Below are 22,832 nucleotides of genomic sequence, written 5' to 3'. Positions count from 1 at the left end.
TTTTTTAGTCTGCGTCTGAAAATTATCTAGGAGGTTTAGAATCAAATGTGAAATTTACTTCACAAGAGCTAATTAATATTTATGCACTGATTATCCCCAGCCATTTTGGTTATATGTTTACACAATATTTTCAATTATATGCACTTTGTAGACATGCTGCATATAGCATGGTCAGGCTCCACTTTCTTTGAAGAGGCTCCAGGTGGGATGATTGAAAAAGTATGCAAATACCTGTATTACAAATTCCACTCATAAAAAATTAAGTAATAACATAAATATTATATTTGGAATATAAATTAGAGGGCAGCTGACCTGAGGTGGGGTCAGGGATTGGGTCATTCATATGAAGAAAATAAGAAGAAGTTTTGGAAAGATGTGAAGAGAGTAAGGAAGGCTGGTTCAAGAATTGAAGAGACGGTGAAAGATGGAAATGGAAGGTTGTTAAAAGGAGAGCATGCAAGGAAAAGGTGAGCGGAATATTTTGAAAGTTTACTGAATGATGAGGATAATAGGGAGGCAAATATAATTGCTGTTGCAGGTGTTGAGGTGCCGGTGATGGGAGATGAGAATGAGAGAGATTACAAGAGAGGAAATGAGGAGAGCACTAGATGAAACAAGAGTAGGAAAAGCATCTGGTATGGATGGTGTGAGAGCTGAGATGTTGAAGGAAGGGAGTGTGACTGTACTTGAATGGTTGGTGAGATTGTATAATGTGTGTTTTGTGTTGTCAATGGTACCAGTAGATTGAGTTTGGGCGTGTATTGTACCACTATATAAAAGTAAGGGAGATGCGCATGAGTGTTGTCATTCAAGGGGTATTAGTTTGTTGAGTGTGGTGGGAAAAGTGTATGGTAGAGTACTGATTAATAGGATTAAGGATAAAACAGATAATGCAATCTTAGAAGTACAGGGTGGTTTTAGAAGAGGTAGGGGTTGTATGAATCAGATTTTTACAGTTAGGCAGATATGCGATAAATATTTAGCCAAAGATAAGGAGGTGTATGTTGCGTTTATGGATCTGGAGAAAGCGTACGATAGAGTTGATAGGGAAGCAATGTGGAATGTGATGAGGTTATATGGAGTTGGTGGAAGGTTGTTGCAAGCAGTGAAAAGTTTCTACAAAGGTAGTAAAGCATGTGTTAGGATAGAAAATGAAGTGAGCGATTGATTTCCGGTGAGAGAGGGATGTGTGATGTCGCCATGGTTATTTAACTTGTATGTTGATGGAGTGGTGAGAGAGGTGAATGCTTGAGTGCTTGGACGAGGATTGAAACTGGTAGACAAGAATGACCATGAATGGGAGGTAACTCGGTTGTTGTTTGCAGATAATACTGTACTAGTTGCAGACGCGGAGGAGAAGCTTGGCCGATTAGTGACAGAATTTGGAAGGGTGTGAGAGAGAAGGAAGTTGAGAGTTACTGTGGGTAAGAGTAAGGTTATGAGATGTGCGAGAAGGGAAGGTGGTGCGAGGTTGAATGTCATGTTGAATGGAGAGTTACTTGAGGAGGTGGATCAGTTTAAATACTTGGGGTCTGTTGTTGCAGCAAATGGCGGAGTGGAAGCAGATGTACGTCAGAGTGAATGAAGGATGCAAAGTGTTGGGGGAAGTTAAGGGAGTAGTAAAAAATAAAGGGTTGGGCATGAATGTAAAGAGAGTTCTGTATGAGAAAGTGATTGTACCAACTGTGATGTATGGATCAGAGTTGTGGGGAATGAAAGTGACGGAGAGACAGAAATTGAATGTGTTTGAGATGAAATGTCCAAGGAGTATGGCTGGTGTATTTCGAGTAGATAAGGTTAGGAACGAAGTAGTGAGGGTGAGAACAGGTGTAAGAAATGAGTTAGTTGCTAGAGTGGATATGAATGTGTTGAGGTGGTTTGGCCATGTTGAGAGAATGGAAAATGGCTGTCTGCTAAAGAAGGTGATGAATGCAAGAGTTGATGGGAGAAGTACAAGAGGAAGACCAAGGTTTGGGTGGATGGAAGGAGTGAAGGAAGCTCTGGGTGATAGGAGGATAGATGTGAGAGAGGCAAGAGAACGTGCTAGAAGTAGGAATGAATGGCGAGCGATTGTGACGCAATTCCGGTAGGCCCTGCTACTTCCTCTGGTGCCTTGGATGACCGCGGAGGTAGCAGCAGTAGGGGATTCAGTGTTATGAAGCTTCATCTGTGGTGGATAATGGGGGAGGGTGGGCTGTGGCACTCCTAGCAGTACCAGCCAAACTCGGTTAAGTCCCTTGTCAGGCTGGGAGGAACGTAGAGAGGAGTGTCCCCTTTTCTGTTTCATTTGTTTGATGTCGGCTACCCCCCCCAAAATTGGGGGAAGTGCATTGGTATATGTATCTATGTATAAATTAGAGTACAGACTGGTCAGACTTTTTGTTTATCAAAGAGGCCCCAAGTAGGATTTTTGTAAAATCTAATTAAGCAAAAGCATACGTCTTATTTATAAGGAATGCGACATAACATATCACCTGACCTTCTACTTATACTAGTTGATCGCCGTCAAACATACGCTCGGTCACAAGCAACTACTTCCAAAAGACAAGATTGAGATGTATCTTCAATCAATATTTGTCAGCCAAGTAGTTGTATGAATAAGTCTGGTTACAAACAGATAAAATTTCCTATATACTGTACAGTATAAAGTAAATTTCCTTTGATCTTACGGTAGGAATACCATGTCGGATACCCATGGGCAAAACGAACATCTGGGTGCGGCCGAATGTTTCTTTGCGCCCGATACTCAAATGGCAACAATCAATATATGTTGTCAAACAAGACCTCCTACTCCCAGATAACACATATCCCTAATGATGGGTATGAAGGAGCCCACTTGAGGGCAGACTACATTTGTCAAGATACGAGCCCTTGCTACTCCTCACGGACGTGCATTTGGCAACAAGGGTAGTGCAAGCAACTGGCACAGCAAACAGCCTTTGTCGGCAGTATTAGCTTGCTTGCCCGCATATGTCTGTCAAATCGTAGCTTCCCCGCACAGGGTAAGCGCTCGTACACAAGCTAGAGCATTGTGAAAACAATTCTATGTTGTGAGCACCCCTGAGGTAGCTCGTGGAGCTGCTTGCCGGAACACGGTGTGTGTAATGAAGCGCAACCTTAATGCTTTATAATAATAATAATAATAATAAAAAAAAAAAAAAAAATAAAAAATAAATCGTTGACTAGTGAAAGTATTGTGAACATGTTTCTGGGCGTGCATGCACTTACGAGGAGCACATGCAGCTAGGAAAGCGATCAGAGTTCAGACCTTTGTCCACCTCATGGAAGGGACAAGTGTACCTGTAAGCAAGCAAATACTTGTTTGCTATACTTTGTAAATGTAAGTATGAGCTGATTCCATCCCTATTTGTTTGCTATCGTTTGTAAATGTAAGCAGGAGCTGATTCCTTCTTGTCGGAAATAACCTCGAAGGGTTATGTCACACAAGACCATCATAGCCTGAGGTCGTGACAGGGTGAGGCAGAGATTGCAGGCCGGCACTATGGGAGAGTTCTGAAGAGTTATCTATCCCATAGGGAAGAGAAGTCAGAGATTATGTCTCACTAGAATCTGTGTCTTCCGAACTACGGTGGAATGTTATAGAGACATGTGGTCAGAAAAGATTGTTTAACGAGACTTGTGCCCCGGGGGTACAATGGTGGGATGAGGCAGGCGCAAGCTGTCGACAGGCATGCCAATCCACGGCAAAAACCCCAAGAGCTTTATTGTTTTCTATGGAAATTATGATAAGAGTTGGTGGGTGCATGCAGTCGGCAGACATCACCTCCTGCGTCAATAAGCCTGAAGGGTTATAACAAAAGATTTGTTGTGCCCTAGGGGCATGATGGGATATGTACCCGCAAGCGGTCAGCGGGAATCGCCATCTGCAGCAATAACCCCAAAAAACTATAGGTCACGACAGAGAAAAACCTTGACTGATAGCTCTAAGGAGCACTGATTGAAACTGCTTTCGTTCAAGCATCTTCTGGGTTATCCTCATACTCCAACATTAGGAGGCACGAGAGAAAAACCCTGACTGGTAACTCGGAGGACGAGGAGTACCTACTGAACCTGGTCTCATTCAAGCTGCTTCTGGATTACCCTCGTACTCCAGCAATAGGAGACATGAGAGGAAAACACTGACTGGTAACTATGAGGAGTACTGTTTGAAAATGCTTTTGTTCAAGCAACTTCTGGGTTATCCTCGTACTCCAACATTAGGAGGCATGAGAAAAAACCCCGACTGGAATACCAGTTGCAAACTGCTCTCGTTTGTACGGCAGAGCTGTAGGAATGAAGGAAGCAGATGCAGAGAGAGCTGTAGCTAAAGGCAGGAGAAATTCTGTTGCTGCATTACCTCCAGTCTTAGAAAGGACGACCGTGGTCAATCCTTAGGGAGGTAGAAATGCACTCCTGCTGTGCCCATAACTGTAGTACTCTCGAAAAAAACACGAAGGGTGACCCGAAAGCCACAAGGAAGACAGGAGTTGCCACAACCGGCAACGAGAGACACTCCCCCGGTGGTGGTCTCAGTTGCTTTACTAGGAGAAGTGACATTGTCCGCACCTAAGGGATGTCTGATGGTCAAGTGGTCATCACTCTTACTCGATTGTCCTCCGGCAACAAGAGAGACTCCCCCGGTGGTGGTCGCAGTTGCTTTGCTGAGGGAAGAGACATTGTCTGCACTTAAGGGTTGTCTGGGGTTTAAGTGGTCATCATTCTTACTCAATTATCCTATGGAGGAGTATGAGCAAGCAGTCAGTAGCGGGATCGCCACGACGGAGAAAAAAGTCCGGAGTTTTTCACCTTCAAGGAAAACCCTGAAGGAGAAGAATCCCTTTAGACTTCTCCCTCCGATTTCTATTGAACCTCACCCACTAGGAGGCTGGCTGCTCCCGACACTCGTTATGAGGAGAATTCTGCAAGTAGGACAAAGGGAATAGGGATCAGTCTCAATAGCCGACATGAAAGTGCCGCATTGGCGTCCTTTACAGCTGAGACAAGCCTGCAAGAAGAGTTCCAAAAAATGTTATTTTGATAATAAAATAAATTTTTGAATATACTTACCCGGTGATTATAATAGCTGCAACTCTGTTGCTCGACAGAAAACTCTAAGGTAAAACTCGTCAGCGATCGCTACACAGGTTGCGGGTGTGCCCAACAGCGCCATCTGTCGTCCAGATACCCAGTACTCAATGTAAACAAAGACTCAATTTTCTCCTCGTTCCACTGCGTCTCTATTGGGGAGGAAGGGAGGGTCCTTTAATTTATAATCACCGGGTAAGTATATTCAAAAATTTATTTTATTATCAAAATAACATTTTTCAATATTTAACTTAGCCGGTGATTATAATAGCTGATTCACACCCAGGGGGGTGGGTAGAGACCAGCAATATATGTTTACATTATTATGAGCTAAGAGTTTTTATTTCATTTTAGAAGTTATCAAAATAACAAAAACAAAATAAATAGGTACCTGGTAAGGAAGTCGACTTGAACAATTACTCTGCCTTTTTAAGTACGTCTTCCTTACGGAGCCTCGCGATCCTCTTAGGATGCTGATCGACCCCTAGGATCTGAAGTATCAAGGGTTGCAACCCATACAACAGGACCTCATCAAAACCCCTAATCTAGGCGCTTCTCAAGAAATGACTTTGACCACCCGCCAAATCAACCAGGATGTGAAAGGCTTCTTAGCCTTCCGGACAACCCAAAAACAACAATAAAAACATTTCAAGAGAAAGATTAAAAAGGTTATGGAATTAGGGAATTGTAGTGGTTGAGCCCTCACCCACTACTGCACTCGCTGCTACGAATGGTCCCAGAGTGTAGCAGTCCTCGTAAAGAGACTGGACATCCTTAAGATAAAAAGACGCGAACACTGACTTGCTTCTCTAATAGGTTGCGTCCATTATACTTCGCAGAGATCTATTTTGTTTAAAGGCCACGGAAGTTGCGACAGCTCTAACTTCGTGTGTCCTTACCTTCAGCAAAGCTTGGTCTTCCTCACTCAGATGGGAATGAGCTTCTCGTATCAACAGTCTGATAAAATAGGATAAAGCATTCTTTGACATAGGCAAAGATGGTTTCTTAACTGAACACCATAAAGCTTCAGACAGGCCTCGTAAAGGTTTAGTTCGTTTTAAATAGAACTTAAGAGCTCTCACAGGGCATAAGACTCTTTCTAGTTCATTTCCAACCATATTCGATAGGCTTGGAATATCGAACGATTTCGGCCAAGGTCGAGAAGGCAGCTCGTTTTTGGCTAGAAAACCAAGTTGTAGAGAACATGTAGCCGTTTCAGATGAAAATCCGATGTTCTTGCTGAAGGCATGAATCTCACTGACTCTTTTAGCTGTGGCTAAGCATACCAGGAAAAGAGTCTTTAAGGTGAGATCTTTCAGGGAGGCTGATTGTAGCGGCTCGAACCTGTCTGACATGAGGAATCTTAGTACCACGTCTAAATTCCAACCAGGTGTAACCAAACGACGCTCCTTCGTGGTCTCAAAAGACTTAAGGAGGTCCTGTAGATCTTTATTGTTGGAAAGATCTAAGCCTCTGTGACGGAAGACTGATGCCAACATGCTTCTGTAACCCTTGATAGTGGGAGCTGAAAGAGATCGTTCTTTCCTCAGGTATAAGAGGAAGTCAGCTATTTGAGTTAAAGAGGTACTGGTCGAGGATACAGATACTGACTTGCACCAGTTTCGGAAGACTTCCCACTTCGATTGGTAGACTCTAAGGGTGGATGTTCTCCTTGCTCTAGCAATCGCTCTGGCTGCCTCCTTCGAAAAGCCTCTAGCTCTCGAGAGTCTTTCAATAGTCTGAAGGCAGTCAGACGAAGAGCGTGGAGGACTTGGTGTACCTTCTTTACGTGTGGCTGACGTAGAAGGTCCACCCTTAGAGGAAGAGTTCTGGGAACGTCTACTAGCCATCGAAGTACCTCGGTGAACCATTCTCTCGCGGGCCAGAGGGGAGCAACTAGCGTCAACCTTGTCCCTTCGTGAGAGGCGAACTTCTGCAGTACCTTGTTGACAATCTTGAACGGAGGGAATGCATATAGATCTAGATGTGACCAATCTAGGAGAAAGGCATCTATATGAACTGCTGCTGGGTCCGGGATTGGTGAGCAATATATTGGGAGCCTCTTGGTCATCGAGGTTGCGAAGAGATCTATGGTCGGCTGGCCCCAGGTGGCCCAAAGTCTCTTGCATACATCCTTGTGGAGGGTCCATTCTGTTGGAATTATTTGTCCCTTCCGACTGAGACAATCTGCCATGACATTCAAGTTGCCTTGGATGAACCTCGTTACTAGCGATATGTTTAGACCTTTTGACCAGGTGAGGAGGTCCCTTGCGATCTCGTACAACGTCAGTGAGTGGGTCCCTCCTTGCTTGGAGATGTACGCCAAAGCCGTGGTGTTGTCCGAGTTCACCTCCACCACTTTGCCTTGAAAGAGAGACTTGAAGCTTTTCAAGGCCAGATGTACTGCCAGTAGCTCCTTGCAGTTGATATGCATTGTCCTTTGACTCGAGTTCCATATTCCCGAGCATTCCCGACCGTCTAATGTCGCGCCACAGCCTACGTCCGATGCGTCCGAGAAGAGAACGTGGTTGGGAGTCTGAACAGCCAGGGGCAGACCCTCTCTGAGGCTGATACTGTCCTTCCACCATGTCAGGCAAGACTTCATCTTCTCGGAAATGGGGATCGAGACCGCTTCTAGCGTCTTGTCCTTTTTCCAGTGAAATGCTAGGTGATATTGAAGAGGACGGAGGTGTAGCCTTCCTAATGACACGAACTGTTCCAGGGATGATAGCGTCCCTATCAGACTCATCCACTTCCTGACTGAACATCGTTCCTTCTTCAGCATGTTCTGGATGCATAACTGGGCTTGGCTTGTTCTGGGGGCCGACGGAAAAGCCCGAAAAGCTAGACTGTGAATCTCCATCCCTAAATACACAATAGTTTGGGATGGGACCACTTGTGACTTTTCCATATTGACAAGGAGACCCAATTCCTTGGTCAGATCTAGAGTCCACTTTAGATCCTTCAGACAGCGACGACTGGAAGAAGCTCTGAGAAGCCAGTCGTCCAAATAGAGTGAGGCTCGGATGTCCGCTAAATGAAGGAATTTGGCTACATTCCTCATCAGCCTCGTAAACACAAGAGGAGCTGTGCTTAGGCCAAAGCACAGGGCTTGAAACTGGTAGACAACCTTTTCGAAAACGAATCTCAGAAAAGGTTGGGAGTCCGGGTGGATGGGGACGTGGAAGTAGGCGTCCCTTAGGTCTAACGAGACCATCCAGTCTTCCCTTCTGACCGCTGCTAGAACCGACTTTGTGGTCTCCATGGAGAACGTCTGCTTTGTGACAAAGACATTCAGCGCACTGACGTCTAGCACCGGCCTCCACCCTCCTGTCTTCTTTGACACCAAGAAGAGACGGTTGTAGAATCCCGGGGTTTGATGGTCCAGGACTTTGACTACCGCTCCCTTCTCTAGTAAGAGAGACACTTCCTGTTTCAATGCTCGTCTCTTGTCTTCCTCTCTGTACCTGGCAGAGATCGATGGGAGACGTTGCTAGAGGGGGTTTTCGTACAAAAGGGATCTTGTACCCCTCTCTGAGCAACTTCACAGATTGTGCATCTGCGCCTCTCTTTTCCCAGGTCTGCCAGAAGTTCTTGAGTCTGGCTCCCACTGCTGTCTGAAGAAGCTGGCAGTCAGACTCTGCCCTTAAAGGACTTGGTTCCTTTCTTCTTTCCACGTCGCCCTTCGGCACGAGCACCTCCTCTGCTGGAGGCTCTGCCACGAAAGGGCGGAATAAAACGGGACGCTGGAGTGTCCATCCTTGGTCTAGCTGACAAGGTAGGCAAAGGGGTGGCTTTGCGAGCAGAGGACGCAACAAGATCGTGAGTATCCTTCTGTATCAAAGAAGCGGCAATTTCCTTAATCAGGTCCTGTGGAAAAAGGCACTTAGAAAGAGGAGCAAACAGAAGTTCGGATCTCTGGCATGGTGTAACTCCAGCTGAAAGGAATGAACATAGGTTTTCACGCTTCTTAAGGACTCCGGACACAAAAGATGCAGCAAGCTCATTAGACCCATCACGTACGGCCTTGTCCATGCAGGACATAATGAGCAAGGAAGTCTCCTTCTCCGTCGGAGAGGTCTTTCTGCTTAGAGCTCCTAGACACCAGTCTAAGAAGTTAAAAACCTCGAAGGCTCTAAATATACCTTTCAAAAGGTGGTCCAGGTCCGAAGATGACCAACATATCTTTGAGCGTCTCATGGCTAAGCGGCGGGGAGAGTCTACAAGACTTGAGAAGTCGCCCTGGGCAGAGGCAGGAACTCCCAAGCCGAGAACTTCTCCCGTGGCATACCAGACGCTCGATCTAGAAGAGAGTCTAGCAGGGGGAAACGTAAAAGCTGTCTTCCCTAAACTCTTTTTGGACTGCAGCCATTCTCCTATCACCCGCAAAGCTCTCTTGGACGAGCGTGCGAGGACGAGTCTAGTAAAGGCAGGAGTGGTTGACGGCATGCCTAACACAAACTCTGACGGAGGAGAACGCGGAGCCACAGACACAAACTGGTCCGGAATCATCTCTTTGAACAGGGCCAAAACTTTCCTAAAGTCCAAAGAGGGTTGCGTAGACTTAGGCTCGTCCAGTTCTGAATGCGGTTCATCTACGTGTGCAGCACCATCATCATCAGAAAGTCCCTCATCCGTTAACTGATGAGGGAACGGCAACGGAGTGGGTAACGGCTGGTTGGCTGAGTCCGGTCGCACGGGTGCATGCGTGACTGGGCCGGACGCAACGTCATGGAACTGCTGCCCAGTCTGTGAGCTGGCAACAACCATAGCAGCGCGGGGACGCACAGCGTCTACTACAGACTGCCTAGACTGATGTGGGTGAGCAGTGGCAACCACACTGGGTTGCGGAGGTTGACGTACCGCGTCAAAACAAAACAACTCTGACGGTTGTTGAACCTCACGAACGTCAACGGATACCTCCGTGCGTCGCTGAACATCAACATGCGGCTGGCAGATCACACTGGAACGCATGGGTGGCGGAACTCTCTCAACTGGAGTGCGTGAGAAGGTTACCTCAGCGTCCACAGGACGCACAACCGATCGTGTGGGTGGTTGTAGGCAAGGAGCTGCACTAGCTGGTGCGGCAGCAACCTTCTCCGCACGAAAGTCCTGCATAAGCGACGTTAGTTGAGACTGCATGTCTTGCAGTAAAGACCACTTAGGGTCTACAGGAGCAGGTGCGGCGACAGACGGTGTAACTGTCTGAAGCGGTACCGCTTTGCCTCTCTTAGGAGGTGAGCAGTCATCGGATGACTGCAGCGAGTCCGAACTGACCCAGTGGCTACAGCTGGGCCGTTGGACTTGTGCGGAAGGGACCGACTTGCGCTTTAACGGTCGTGAGACCTTGGTCCATGGTTTCTTGCGAGAAACCTTCCGAAGACGAGGTATAAATGGGCTCTCTCGTCTTTGTTAGGCAGGGGCGATCTTGGGTAGATACGCCCGATACCACGGAGGGAACGTTTGTTCGCTGATTAAAGCCTCTCGAACCCATTTGTCGTACGACATTGCTTCTCCCCTGGACTTGGGAGCTTGCAAGAGGTCCCGGACTAGGAGGACGACAGGCACGAACAGACGAACCCTCAAGCGCAACACTATCCACAACACTATCACTCACTTTAACACTTCCCACTGCACTTTTACACTTCAGCTCCTTCACATCCGCCATGAGCTGATTACGGTCACTAGCCAGGGACTCAACTCTCTCACCCAGAGCTTGGATGGCACGCATCATATCCGCCATCGAAGGTTCCTGAGTGCCAGAAGGGGGATTAGGAGCAACCACTACAGGGGAAGGAATAGGTTGTGGGGCATGAGGAGAGGAAATGTCAATAGAACGAGAGGAACTTCTCCTAACTCTATCTCTCTCTAGCCTACGTTTATACTTTTGGAATTCGATAAAATCGAATTCCGAAAGCCCAACGCACTCCTCACATCGATCTTCCAATTGACAGGTTTTATCCCGACAATTGGAACAAACAGTGTGAGGGTCGATAGAGGCCTTCGGAAGACGCCTTGAACAGTCCCTAGCATTGCACTTCCTAAATTTTGGGACTTGTGAAGGGTCAGCCATTTTGAATTGGTCAAAGGGGAATTAAAAAACTATCAAAAAGTCATCAACAAAGAATCCGTAATCAAAAAGAGTTCAAGGATTTGTGAAGAGAAAGCCTGCACAGCGAAAGCTCAAAACTAGAATAATGTACTTCACCAATTAGTTGTGAAAACAAATCCAGTTTAGCAACAGCGAGTAAGTACGTCTTGTCGGTAGCATGACAGAGAGAAAATTGAGTCTTTGTTTACATTGAGTACTGGGTATCTGGACGACAGATGGCGCTGTTGGGCACACCCGCAACCTGTGTAGCGATCGCTACAGCTATTATAATCACCGGCTAAGTTAAATATTGAAAACTCAAAAACTCAAAAGTTTAAAAGTTAAAGCCAGTTGTTAATGCTAGAGAGAGAGATTATGTCTCCACTCCAAAGACCCAAAAGCAAAAGTGACGGTATAGCACAAATGTATGTGAGCTGGGTGGCCAGCGGTACTATCCCTGCTAACTAGCGGTAGGTGGTTATACCTCGCTAAACGTCTTATGGATAGTTTCAGCTTTGCCCATAGTATATTCCCTATAAAGAGCGAAAGATTTTGTATGGAGTGTCGGAACAAAATCATTGAAAAATAAAGTTACATTCCATCCAAAACGCCTCAACTCCTTTGTGGTTTATGGGACACCGGAATCCAAAGGGGTATCAAAATTTATAGATATTGGAAACACTTGTATGGGTCAAACAATGTCTGTGTGCAGCCAATAGCCTAGGGGTTAACAAATAAATTTCCTTACCATACAATAGATTCACAATTACTGTAACATGCAGTAAAGCGGTTTCTGCAATATGTGAATCCGCTGTGAATTAATATTCATTCAAGAGTATAAAAGTTAATAAGGACAGTAAAAATAGGAATTTATGATAATAGTCTTCAACTACAAATAAATGAAAAGTATACAGAGTATCATGAGTAGTATCAGTTTACAACCTGTTGTAAATATAAAACAAAATACTGACTAATAACATTTTAAACTTCCTACATTGTAAAGTAATATACAGTATCCCAATGTTAAAATTCATTGATATTTCTTTGTTAATGAAGACATAAAAAAGAAGTATCCCCCAAAACGGCTGGAAGTATAGTATCAAAAAGTGGTGTGATAAACCACAACAGATGTAAATGATTGCAACTGAGAAGAATAACAAATAAAGACAAACAAAGACAACTGAAGAAAATAAAGAAAGCATTCAAGCTATGACACAAAACATATGGAGAGGAGAAAAAGATGTACAGTATGCAGGGAAGACAGTATCGAGGACAAAAGGCTGGGAGGAACGTAGAGAGTAGAGGTCCCCTTTTTGTTTTTGTTTCTTTGTTGATGTCGGCTACCCCCCAAAATTGGGGGAAGTGCCATGGCATATGTATGTATGTATATATATATATATATATATATATATATATATATATATATATATATATATATATATATATATATATATATATATATATATACAAATACATATATATGTACCGTTATTTATCAGCACTCTTAAGATAATTGTTTTAGCTCCCAAATAAAAATTCAAAAATATAATAAAAGCTATGGATGCAGGAAAGCACGGTTATGAGGGGTAACCCAAGCTTTTGCTCTTATAGGTAGGTGTGGCCCAGATACACAGATACAACGCTGACCGCATTTGCCCTCTCCACCCATCTTTCCTCCAAGGTTATGACAAATAAGAAATGTTGAGAGCATTAGAATCAAGTCTTGTCACAACTAAAGGGCAGTGAAAATATAAAAGATAGCAAACTGGAAAAATATAGAAAGGCAAAATTCAAGTTAAAGATAAATACCGGATCAATGGATGCTCTATTTTAAATGCTGCTAAATTAAGAGTAAACATGAACTGGAGGATGAAAGCATAATACTGTGGTAGAAACAATAGCGTGCATAACATACGACTGATTTTACTATATAAAGGATGCAGCAAAAATGTTATTTTTATTAATAAAATAAATTTTTGAATATACTTACCCGATAATCATGTAGCTGTCAACTCCGTTGCCCGACAGAATTCTATGGAGGGATACGCCAGCTATCACAATACTAGAAGGGGGTGTATTTACCAGCGCCACCTGTGGCCAGGTACTCAAGTACTTCTTGTTGACACCTCCTCAATTATTCCTCGGTCCACTGGTTCTCTATGGGGAGGAAGGGAGGGTCGATTAAATCATGATTATCGGGTAAGTATATTCAAAAATTTATTTTATTAATAAAAATAACATTTTTCAATATTAAACTTACCCGATAATCATGTAGCTGATTCACACCCAGGGGGGTGGGTGAAAAACCAGTGTACAAGACTAAAGGATAGCTAAGTATCCCGTATTTCATATAATCAGTTATCCACAATAACAATGAAATAATAAGTACCTGGTAAGGAAGTCGACTTGAACCGTTACTCTGCCTTTAATAAGATCGTCTTCCTTACTGAGCGCAGCGTTCCTCTTGGGAGGCTGAATCAACTCAAAGGTGCTAAAGTATACAGGGCTGCAACCCATACTAAAGGACCTCATCACAACCTTTAACCTCGGCGCTTCTCAAGAAAGAATTGACCACCCGCCAAATCAACAAGGATGTGGAAGGCTTCTTAGCCGACCGTACAACCCATAAAAAGTATTCAAGAGAAAGGTTAAAAAGTTATGGGATTATGGGAATGTAGTGGCTGAGCCCTCGCCTACTACTGCATTCGTTGCTACGAATGGTCCCAGGGTGTAGCAGTACTCGTAAAGAGACTGGACATCTTTGAGATAGAATGATGCGAACACTGACTTGCTTCTCCAATAGGTTGCATCCATAACACTCTGTAGAGAACGGTTCTGTTTGAAGGCCACTGAAGTAGCCACAGCTCTCACTTCATGTGTCCTTACCTTCAGCAAAGCAAGGTCTTCTTCCTTCAGATGAGAATTTGCTTCTCTAATCAGAAGCCTGATGTAGTAAGAAACTGCGTTCTTAGACATTGGTAGAGAAGGCTTCTTGATAGCACACCATAAGGGTTCTGATTGTCCTCGTAATGGTTTTGACCTTCTTAGATAGTACTTAAGAGCTCTAACTGGGCAAAGTACTCTCTCCAGTTTGTTCCCCACCATGTTGGACAGGCTTGGGATCTCGAACGACTTAGGCCAAGGACGGGAAGGAAGCTCGTTTTTAGCCAAAAAACCGAGCTGCAAGGAACATGTAGCCGTTTCAGATGTGAAACCTATGTTCCTGCTGAAGGCGTGGATCTCACTTACTCTTTTACCTGTTGCTAAGCACACGAGGAAAAGAGTTTTAAATGTGAGGTCCTTAAAAGAGGCTGATTGAAGCGGTTCAAATCCTGATGACATTAGGAACCTTAGGACCACGTCTAGATTCCAGCCTGGCGTGGACAACCGACGTTCCTTTGAGGTCTCAAAAGACCTAAGGAGGTCCTGTAGATCTTTGTTGGAGGAAAGATCCAAGCCTCTGTGGCGGAAAACCGCTGCCAACATACTTCTGTAACCCTTGATCATAGGAGCTGATAGGGATCTTACGTTCCTTAGATGTAACAGGAAGTCAGCAATCTGGGTTACAGTGGTACTGGTTGAGGAAACCGCATTGGCCTTGCACCAGCTTCGGAAAACTTCCCATTTAGACTGATAGACTCCGAGAGTGGATGTCGTCCTTGCTCTGGCAATCGCTCTGGTTGCCTCCTTCGAAAAGCCTCTAGCTCTTGAGAGTCTTTCGATAGTCTGAAGGCAGTCAGACGAAGAGCGTGGAGGTTTGGGTGTACCTTCTTTACGTGAGGTTGACGCAGAAGGTCCACTCTTAGAGGAAGAGTCCTGGGAACGTCGACCAGCCATTGCAGTACCTCGGTGAACCATTCTCTCGCGGGCCAGAGGGGAGCAACCAACGTCAGCCGTGTCCCTTTGTGAGAGGCGAACTTCTGAAGTACCCTGTTGACAATCTTGAACGGCGGGAATGCATACAGGTCGAGATGGGACCAATCCAGCAGAAAGGCATCCACGCGAACTGCTGCTGGGTCTGGAATCGGAGAACAATACAAGAGGAGCCTCTTGGTCATCGAGGTAGCGAATAGATCTATGGTTGGCTGACCCCACAGGGCCCAAAGTCTGCTGCAAACATTCTTGTGAAGGGTCCACTCTGTGGGGAAGACCTGACCCTTCCGGCTGAGGCGATCTGCCATGACATTCATATCGCCCTGAATGAGCCTCGTTACCAGCGTGAGCTTTCGATCTTTTGACCAAATGAGGAGGTCCCTTGCGATCTCGAACAACTTCCTCGAATGAGTCCCTCCCTGCTTGGAGATGTAAGCCAAGGCTGTGGTGTTGTCGGAGTTCACCTCCACCACCTTGTTTAGCTGGAGGGACTTGAAGTTTATCAAGGCCAGATGAACTGCCAACAACTCCTTGCAATAGAAGTGAAGTGTCCTTTGCTCCTGATTCCATGTTCCCGAGCATTCCTGTCCGTCCAGTGTCGCACCCCAGCCCGTGTCCGATGCGTCCGAGAAGAGACGGTGGTCGGGGGTCTGAACAGCCAATGGTAGACCTTCCTTGAGAAGAATGCTGTTCTTCCACCACGTTAGAGTAGACCTCATCTCTTCGGAAACAGGAACTGAGACCGTCTCTAGCGTCATGTCCTTTATCCAGTGAGCAGCTAGATGATACTGAAGGGGGCGGAGGTGGAGTCTCCCTAACTCGATGAACAGGGCCAGCGATGAAAGTGTCCCTGTTAGACTCATCCACTGCCTGACTAAGCATCGGTTCCTTCTCAGCATGCTCTGGATGCATTCTAGGGCTTGGAAGATCCTTGGGGCCGACGGACAAGTCCGAAAAGCTCGACTCTGAAGATCCATACCCAAGGAGACAATGGTCTGGGATGGAACGAGCTGAGACTCCTCAAAATTGACCAGGAGGCCCAGTTCCTTGGTCAGATCCATAGTCCATTTGAAAATCTCCAGACAGCGACGACTTGTGGGAGCTCTTAAAAGCCAGTCGTCTGACGGAGCCGGACACAAGATCATGATACTGCTGCACAGTCTGTAAACTGTCAATCATGGGCAAGCGAGGAAGTACAGTGACAACCCGAATCTGTCTAGACTGTCTAGGTCGTACAGACAACTCCTTAACGGGTTGCTGAGGTTGCCGCACTGCGTCACAACAAGTCACTTCTGTTGGTTGTTGAACGTCTTCCCCGTGACACATTGACTCCGTAAACAAAAAATCCTCTAACAAGGACTAAGCTTGGACTGCATGACATGCAACACAGCTCAAGGTCTATGGGAGCAGGTGTGGTAACAGACGGGATTAGCGACTGAAGTGGAACCATTACCTTCCCTGTAAGCATGTTATGCTTAAATAAAAGTCCATAAGAGGTTATGCAGCTAAAGGCTCCCTCCAAATGACAGAGTCCTCAAGGGAATATCAGAAGGAGGGAGAAAAGAACTTTCTCATCTACAGGGACCTTATCCTAGAAAAGCTAAGTTCTCTGAGTGAGGGTTCACTGGTGCAAAAGCAGCAGACTAGAAGGCAACGTTATGAAACTGCTTGACAGTCTAGTGAGTTGGCAACAACCCAAGATGTGTTGAGAAGCATGCGGTAAGGTATGCAGAGCATGATGTATGCAGAGTATGCTGTATGCAGAGCATGCTGTATGTAGAGCATGTTGTATGCAGAGCATGCTGAATGCAGAGCATGTTGTATGCAGAGCATGCTGAATGCAGAGCATGCTGTATGCTGAGTATGTAGTAAGCAGAGCCTGCTGTAAGCAGAGCCTGCTGTAAGCAGAGCCTGCTGTAAGGAAAGCAGAGCGTGTGCATGGCGTTTAACATTTCTCAGAAATTCCATGACCAGTGCTAGAGTGCTTTATGCATGCTTGCATGGGGTTTAAACCATGGTATAAAAATGGAGGTAAGGTATGCTGAACAGCAGAGTCAGAACGAGCTGGAACAACAATAGTTGTGGTTTCCTCTTCAAGACTCCGTTGAGGGAACACCTGAGGCTCAGTCTGCAAAGGCTGAATAAAAGACAAGCAGAAGGAAGGCGCATGGGTGGAGGAGGCTGACTCCTAGCATGAGTGGTTGAACCCAAGGGTTGCGCTTGCTAAGCGGTTGGCGGAAGCGGAGTAGCAAGTTCCAGTTCCTGTGGTGTGAGCGGAGCCTGAGGCGCAAGGCTAAGGTGTTGTGGTGCTTGCCTTGTGGAGGGTTGAGCTCGCTGCAGCGAGAGCTGAGGAGACTGACTCATGGACGGGAGAGGTTGTTGTACCTCAACCGAGTGTTGCATCACTAGTGGAGCAGCAAGTGGAGGCGGAGGAAGAGAGGTATAATCCTCCTGATCCCATTGTAAAGGTTGCCTTAAGGAAGGCGGAGGCTGAACACCACAGGGAACAGCAAACTCAGCACGTGGCTCAACATCGTACGCCTGGCAGGTGGTACTGTACTGCGATCAGGCGGAGCGAGCGTAGGCGGAGGGAGTGTAGGCGGAGGCGGAGGAGTAACACTCTCAGCCCGACACTCACGCATTAAGTCCGAAAGCTGTGCTTGCATGGACTGTAGTAGAGTCCACAACATCGTACGCCTGGCAGGTGGTACTGCGATCAGGCGGAGCGAGTGTAGGTGGAGGGAGTGTAGGCGGAGGCGGAGGAGCAACACTCTCAGCCCGACACTCACGCAACAAGTCCGAAAGTTGTGCTTGCATGGACTGTAGTAGAGTCCACAACATCGTACGCCTGGCAGATGGTACTGCGATCAGGCGGAGCGAGTGTAGGTGGAGGGAGTGTAGGCGGAGGCGGAGGAGCAACACTCTCAGCCCGACACTCACGCATCAAGTCTGAAAGCTGTGCTTGCATGGACTGTAGTAGAGTTCACAACATCGTACGCCTGGCAGGTGGTACTGCGATCAGGCGGAGCGATCATAGGCGGGGGGGAGTGTAGGCGGAGGCGGAGGCGCAACACTCTCAGCCCGACACTCACGCATCAAGACCGAAAGTTGTGACTGTATGGACTGCAGTAGAGTCAACTTGGGGTCGGCAGACACTAAGGTCTGCTGAGGTAAAGCCTTAACAGCAGAGATCTGTTGCGGCAGAACCTTACTCCTCTTAGGCGGAGTGTAATCAAATGATGACTGAGGAGAGTCAGAGCTAACCCAATGACTGCATTCGGGTTGTGAACTTTAACTTCGTACGTCTGGCATAGGTCTGGACTTAACGTTTAAGAGGTCTTGAGACCTGAGACCAGCGTTACTCTGCCTTTATTTTCTCCCCTAATCTCTTCTGCAGACGAGCAAAATAAGGGCTCAATCGTCTGCGGGTGGGAGTGACGGTCTCGGTAAGACACGCCCACAACCACCGAGGATACTTCTGTGCGCCGATCAAGGCCTGCTGAACCCTTATGCCCTTCGACATTGCTTCTCCCCTGGGCTTGGGAGCTTGCAAGAGGTCCCGGACTGGGAGGACGACTGGCGCGCACAAAAGTACCCTCACGCACTAATCACTTATCACTTTGATTTCTGTTTGCACTTATTTCACTGAACTCGAAACTTTAAGTGGTTTGTACCTGAAATACGCAATTCTATCCTTTCTCAAAGTAAGTAATTGCGAAAACAGAATTACAATGTAACAGAAAAATCTAATGAAAGATAATTCAGTGGCTGGAAAGAGACTAAACACTAGATCACTCTAGAAACGTTTAGTTTCTTCCCCTAAAGAGACTAGGGAGAAGAGCAAAAACGATAACGACGTTACTCGTACGCCTGGCAGGCTTGAATGAAACGTTTATCCTCTTTCTCCCTCCGTCTCTATCTCTCTCTCTCTCTCTCTCTCTTGACTTAGAACCTGAGAGAAGAGCCCAATCATATATATCGTTAAAACATATTATTGTTAAAGGAAAAAACTGAAAAGTTCCTTTATTAGGATCAAAACCATTAAGTTAAGAAAGAATGAACAAAACGCTAGACACGGTTACTCTTACTGCAACGTGAAACCGTGAACATTCTTTCTCTATCGTAACGATAGAGTGCAAGTTGAACGTTCTGAACGTCAACAACTGCAGAGACAAAACAAAACGTTAGTTCAACTTTGAAAAAGTACGAGACTATCAAAGAAATTCTTTCAAACTCTGTGGCGGAAATAGCATAATATGTTAACAGGTAAAACCGAAATGACGGGCTCAAAGTTTATTAACTTCGGTAAAAGACCGCCTACTATTAGGAAGGTCGAATATAAACAAATATAAAAATTAATTTTAATGAGTTTATAATAAAAGGAAGTTAATCGAAGAGGCCTATAAGAGGCGGAGAGATATAAAATAAATCTATAACTTTGTTAAGCAAAATTAAGAAAGAGAGTCTATACTCTCTTAGACACCAACACTTCCGTCTAAGGGAAGGGTCGGCCATTGAAAGGTGAACGATAGTTCATACTCTCTCATCACCATAATTAATCAAATTAATTCCAAAAGCTAACTAAGCTAATATAGAAGTTTCCAGTAAAGCGACAGCCGAAATCAAAGAGAAATACTTCACCAAAGTCGTGAAAATACTCCAAGAACATAAGCGTATCCCAGAACGTCTTGCCGGAAGCACGACAGAGGAATAATTGAGGAGGTGTCAACAAGAAGTACTTGAGTACCTGGCCACAGGTGGCGCTGGTAAATACACCCCCTTCTAGTATTGTGATAGCTGGCGTATCCCTCCATAGAATTCTGTCGGGCAACGGAGTTGACAGCTACATGATTATCGGGTAAGTTTAATATTGAAAAATTACTGCATTGTACACAGGCTTTAAAAACTTAAAATTACTTTCTAATCTGCCTCACTGATGAGGTTACAGACAGTTTTACAGGCTTCTATGCTATATTAGAGGTTAATGTTAGTTTATGTTATACTGTACCGTATACTATTGGAGATGTAATAGAGGTAATGTTTGTTTATAACACTAATTCGTTTTAGTTATGATTGCTAATGACACTTTTATGTTTCAGATTTAATTATTAACAGTGCTTAAATAAAGAAGATTAGCAAATAATTGGTGATTATTCATATATAACTAAAACAAAAAGTGAGAGGAAATGGATCTTAATTTCATATATCAAAGTTTGGTCTGATGACCTGGCATTGGAACTACTAGGTTATTCAGCATCCTATGAAAAAAGTGAAGAAAGGCAGTTGAAAGTGGTTGTACAGCAAATGATAAGTAGTAAAAAGACCTAGTAGAGGCACTGGAGGAAAATCCTACACTTGAACTATGAGGTAACAATTAGAAAGGCTGCATAGCAAGAATAATGAATTGAAATAAGTGGGAATTGCGGTAAAGTAGAAATGTGAAAGGTGGACACAACTAGTTGATGAAGAAATGGGAAAAAACCTTACAGCACTAACAGGTAGAACTGAAAAGTGTCACAAGATGAGATGCTTACTTATCATTGGTAGGGACTGCAGAAATAGAAGTTAGAGGATATTCTCCCCATTCAAAATCCATTGTAGGTCTTCTCTGCCTACCAGGGTCATAGAGTCGAATCTGTAAGGTAAATTATTATTATAATTAAAACCAGATGTCTCAGGGGGAGGAAGTTTCTTTTGGCTGTGGAAAGATAGATAGAAATCTCTATCTCTGGAAAAATTTTTGGGACAAATTCTTTTTTTTTGCTATGTATAAATGAATTTTGTAAATTACAATGGTAGTAAATATTAAGCTGAGGAAAATTCAATCAGAAATCTCTATCTCTGATGTAATTTTTTGGGCAACTTATATTTTTTGCCATGTATAAATACGTTTTGGCTAAACAAAAAGCAAATTATTATGGTACCAAATAGTAAACTGTGGAAAAGACAATTAGCAGGTGGTAAAATCAAGTTTTCAAAGTAACACTAAAAAGAACAATGTCACAACAATAAACAGCCATCAATACTAGATAACAACATATGATTATAATCACAGTTAACCTAATATTGTAAGACTTCCAGAGAGAAAATAATTTAAAACAAAAACTAGACTGATATTACAAAATACATGTATAACAAAATTTAAAAGTAATTGGCATTTTTCCTTATCTACATAAAACCAATTCCTATAAAATGTCTTCAGCATTGCTGGAATGACTATTGATTGTTAACTGGGGAAATTGGTTAACACCACGTGGCACATTAGGAAAGTCCTATCCATCTGCCTGTGGCACAATAGCCACTTTTGTCCTTAGGCCCAGAACTGTAGGTGTCATTACCTTCTACTGAAGGAAAAATGTCTGATGAAGCGGATGGAGGAGGGAGAAAAGAACGGTGGATAAGGAAGAGAGATAATGAATTTTCCTTCCCCTTGTCAACAATTCTTCTTTGTTGTAACAGGAGTCATGGTCTGGGCAACTGATAATGCCTGCGCACCCTCTAAGAAGGATTCTGTAAGATTTCCTCTACTGCAATACACCAACAATACTAGGGGTTTTTTTCACTACGGGAGTACTAGAAACACTTTGACACTGCAACATAGGGATTAACATCCAGGGAACAATGTCAATGGCAAGTGAGACCACTAAATGAACAATCTTCATGATTGGGTAGATCTTTCCAGAGGCAGGGACACTACCAAGTAGCTAAAGTACTTATTCTCTGTGATTCTATTCTTCCTGACCAGAAGAGCATAAAAAACACTCAAGGAGGAGAGGCAGATTACAGTCACCACTTCAACAGGTACGCAACACAAGATACCGAAGGTTTGTATCTTCAAAGGAACAAAATCCCTTGAATGTATACTACTTTTATGTGGCCTTGCACTTACAAGCGAGAGCAATACCCCCGTGGATAAAAAAACATTTATCACACACAAACTCAAGAAAAGACCCAACAGTCGAGAGAGTGCGACATTAACCAACTACTGTACCTTGTTAACAATTCAATATCTACTCCAGTGCCGCTGAAGACATATTCCATTTTTAAAGGGGAAAAGGTTTGCGTACTCATAGGAACAAAAAATTCCCTCATTAACTTTCTAAATTATAACCATACAATCAAAGGTTTCACAGTACCACAGTACTTACATTTCTGTGTCTGGTAGAAATTCCTACACTATGGTGATCCTTAAGAAAAGCCATGTCAGTTACCCATACAGGAACACGTAGTTGTACCATATCTAATTTCACCTGGAAAAATATCCACATAAGTTTTTCTTAAAGTAAAGGACAAAGAAATGATGTAATCAATATTCCATGTTAACACTTAAAATTACTTTAAATTCTAACAATAAGGAAATGTAATTAACAAAGGAATAATGAGAAAAAGAGACAGAAGATTGCATTAGAATGCAGGATAAATTTTCTATATAGCTACATGAACAGATAAGAAAGGGCCCAATGATATGTTCCCCAAAAGCAAGTGTAATAGATTTCCAGACTCATGAAGAAAACCAGCTTAAACACTTTTCATATAAGGTAAATAACTTGAAAAAGTACACTTCTTTCAATATAATACTCGACGCTTCATTTAAAGTCATTTCTGTCCTGGGACGTCAAAATAATTTCCCTGCACCATGTAACTTGACAAAATCACCATAGTGATACAGGTTATAAATACTTAACCTGCTCTCTTCATAAACAGAGGCAAAAAAATTAACTATTATCATAAAATAAACCATTATCAAAAATATTAGTTGAAGCCATGCTGACATTAACACTTT

The 22,832-nt window shown here is 44.2% G+C and overlaps 1 protein-coding gene across 1 annotated transcript in view; it reads right to left on the bottom strand.

Annotated features, from left to right (window-relative positions):
* l(2)k09848 (lethal (2) k09848) overlaps window positions 1-22,832 on the bottom strand; it is a 53,884-nt gene that overhangs the window by 7,512 nt on the left and 23,540 nt on the right. The window contains exons 5-6 of the mRNA XM_068393462.1: window positions 22,198-22,299; window positions 20,584-20,684 (exon numbers count right to left, since the gene is read on the bottom strand). Of these exons, the coding sequence (XP_068249563.1) occupies window positions 20,584-20,684; window positions 22,198-22,299 (203 nt within the window). The remainder of the gene's footprint in view (window positions 1-20,583; window positions 20,685-22,197; window positions 22,300-22,832) is intronic.

Source organism: Palaemon carinicauda, chromosome 19 (assembly GCF_036898095.1).
Source record: "Palaemon carinicauda isolate YSFRI2023 chromosome 19, ASM3689809v2, whole genome shotgun sequence".
NCBI lineage: Eukaryota > Metazoa > Arthropoda > Malacostraca > Decapoda > Palaemonidae > Palaemon > Palaemon carinicauda.
The sequence above is the reverse complement of the archived record's forward strand: the minus strand, read 5'-3'. Positions and strand labels throughout refer to the sequence as shown.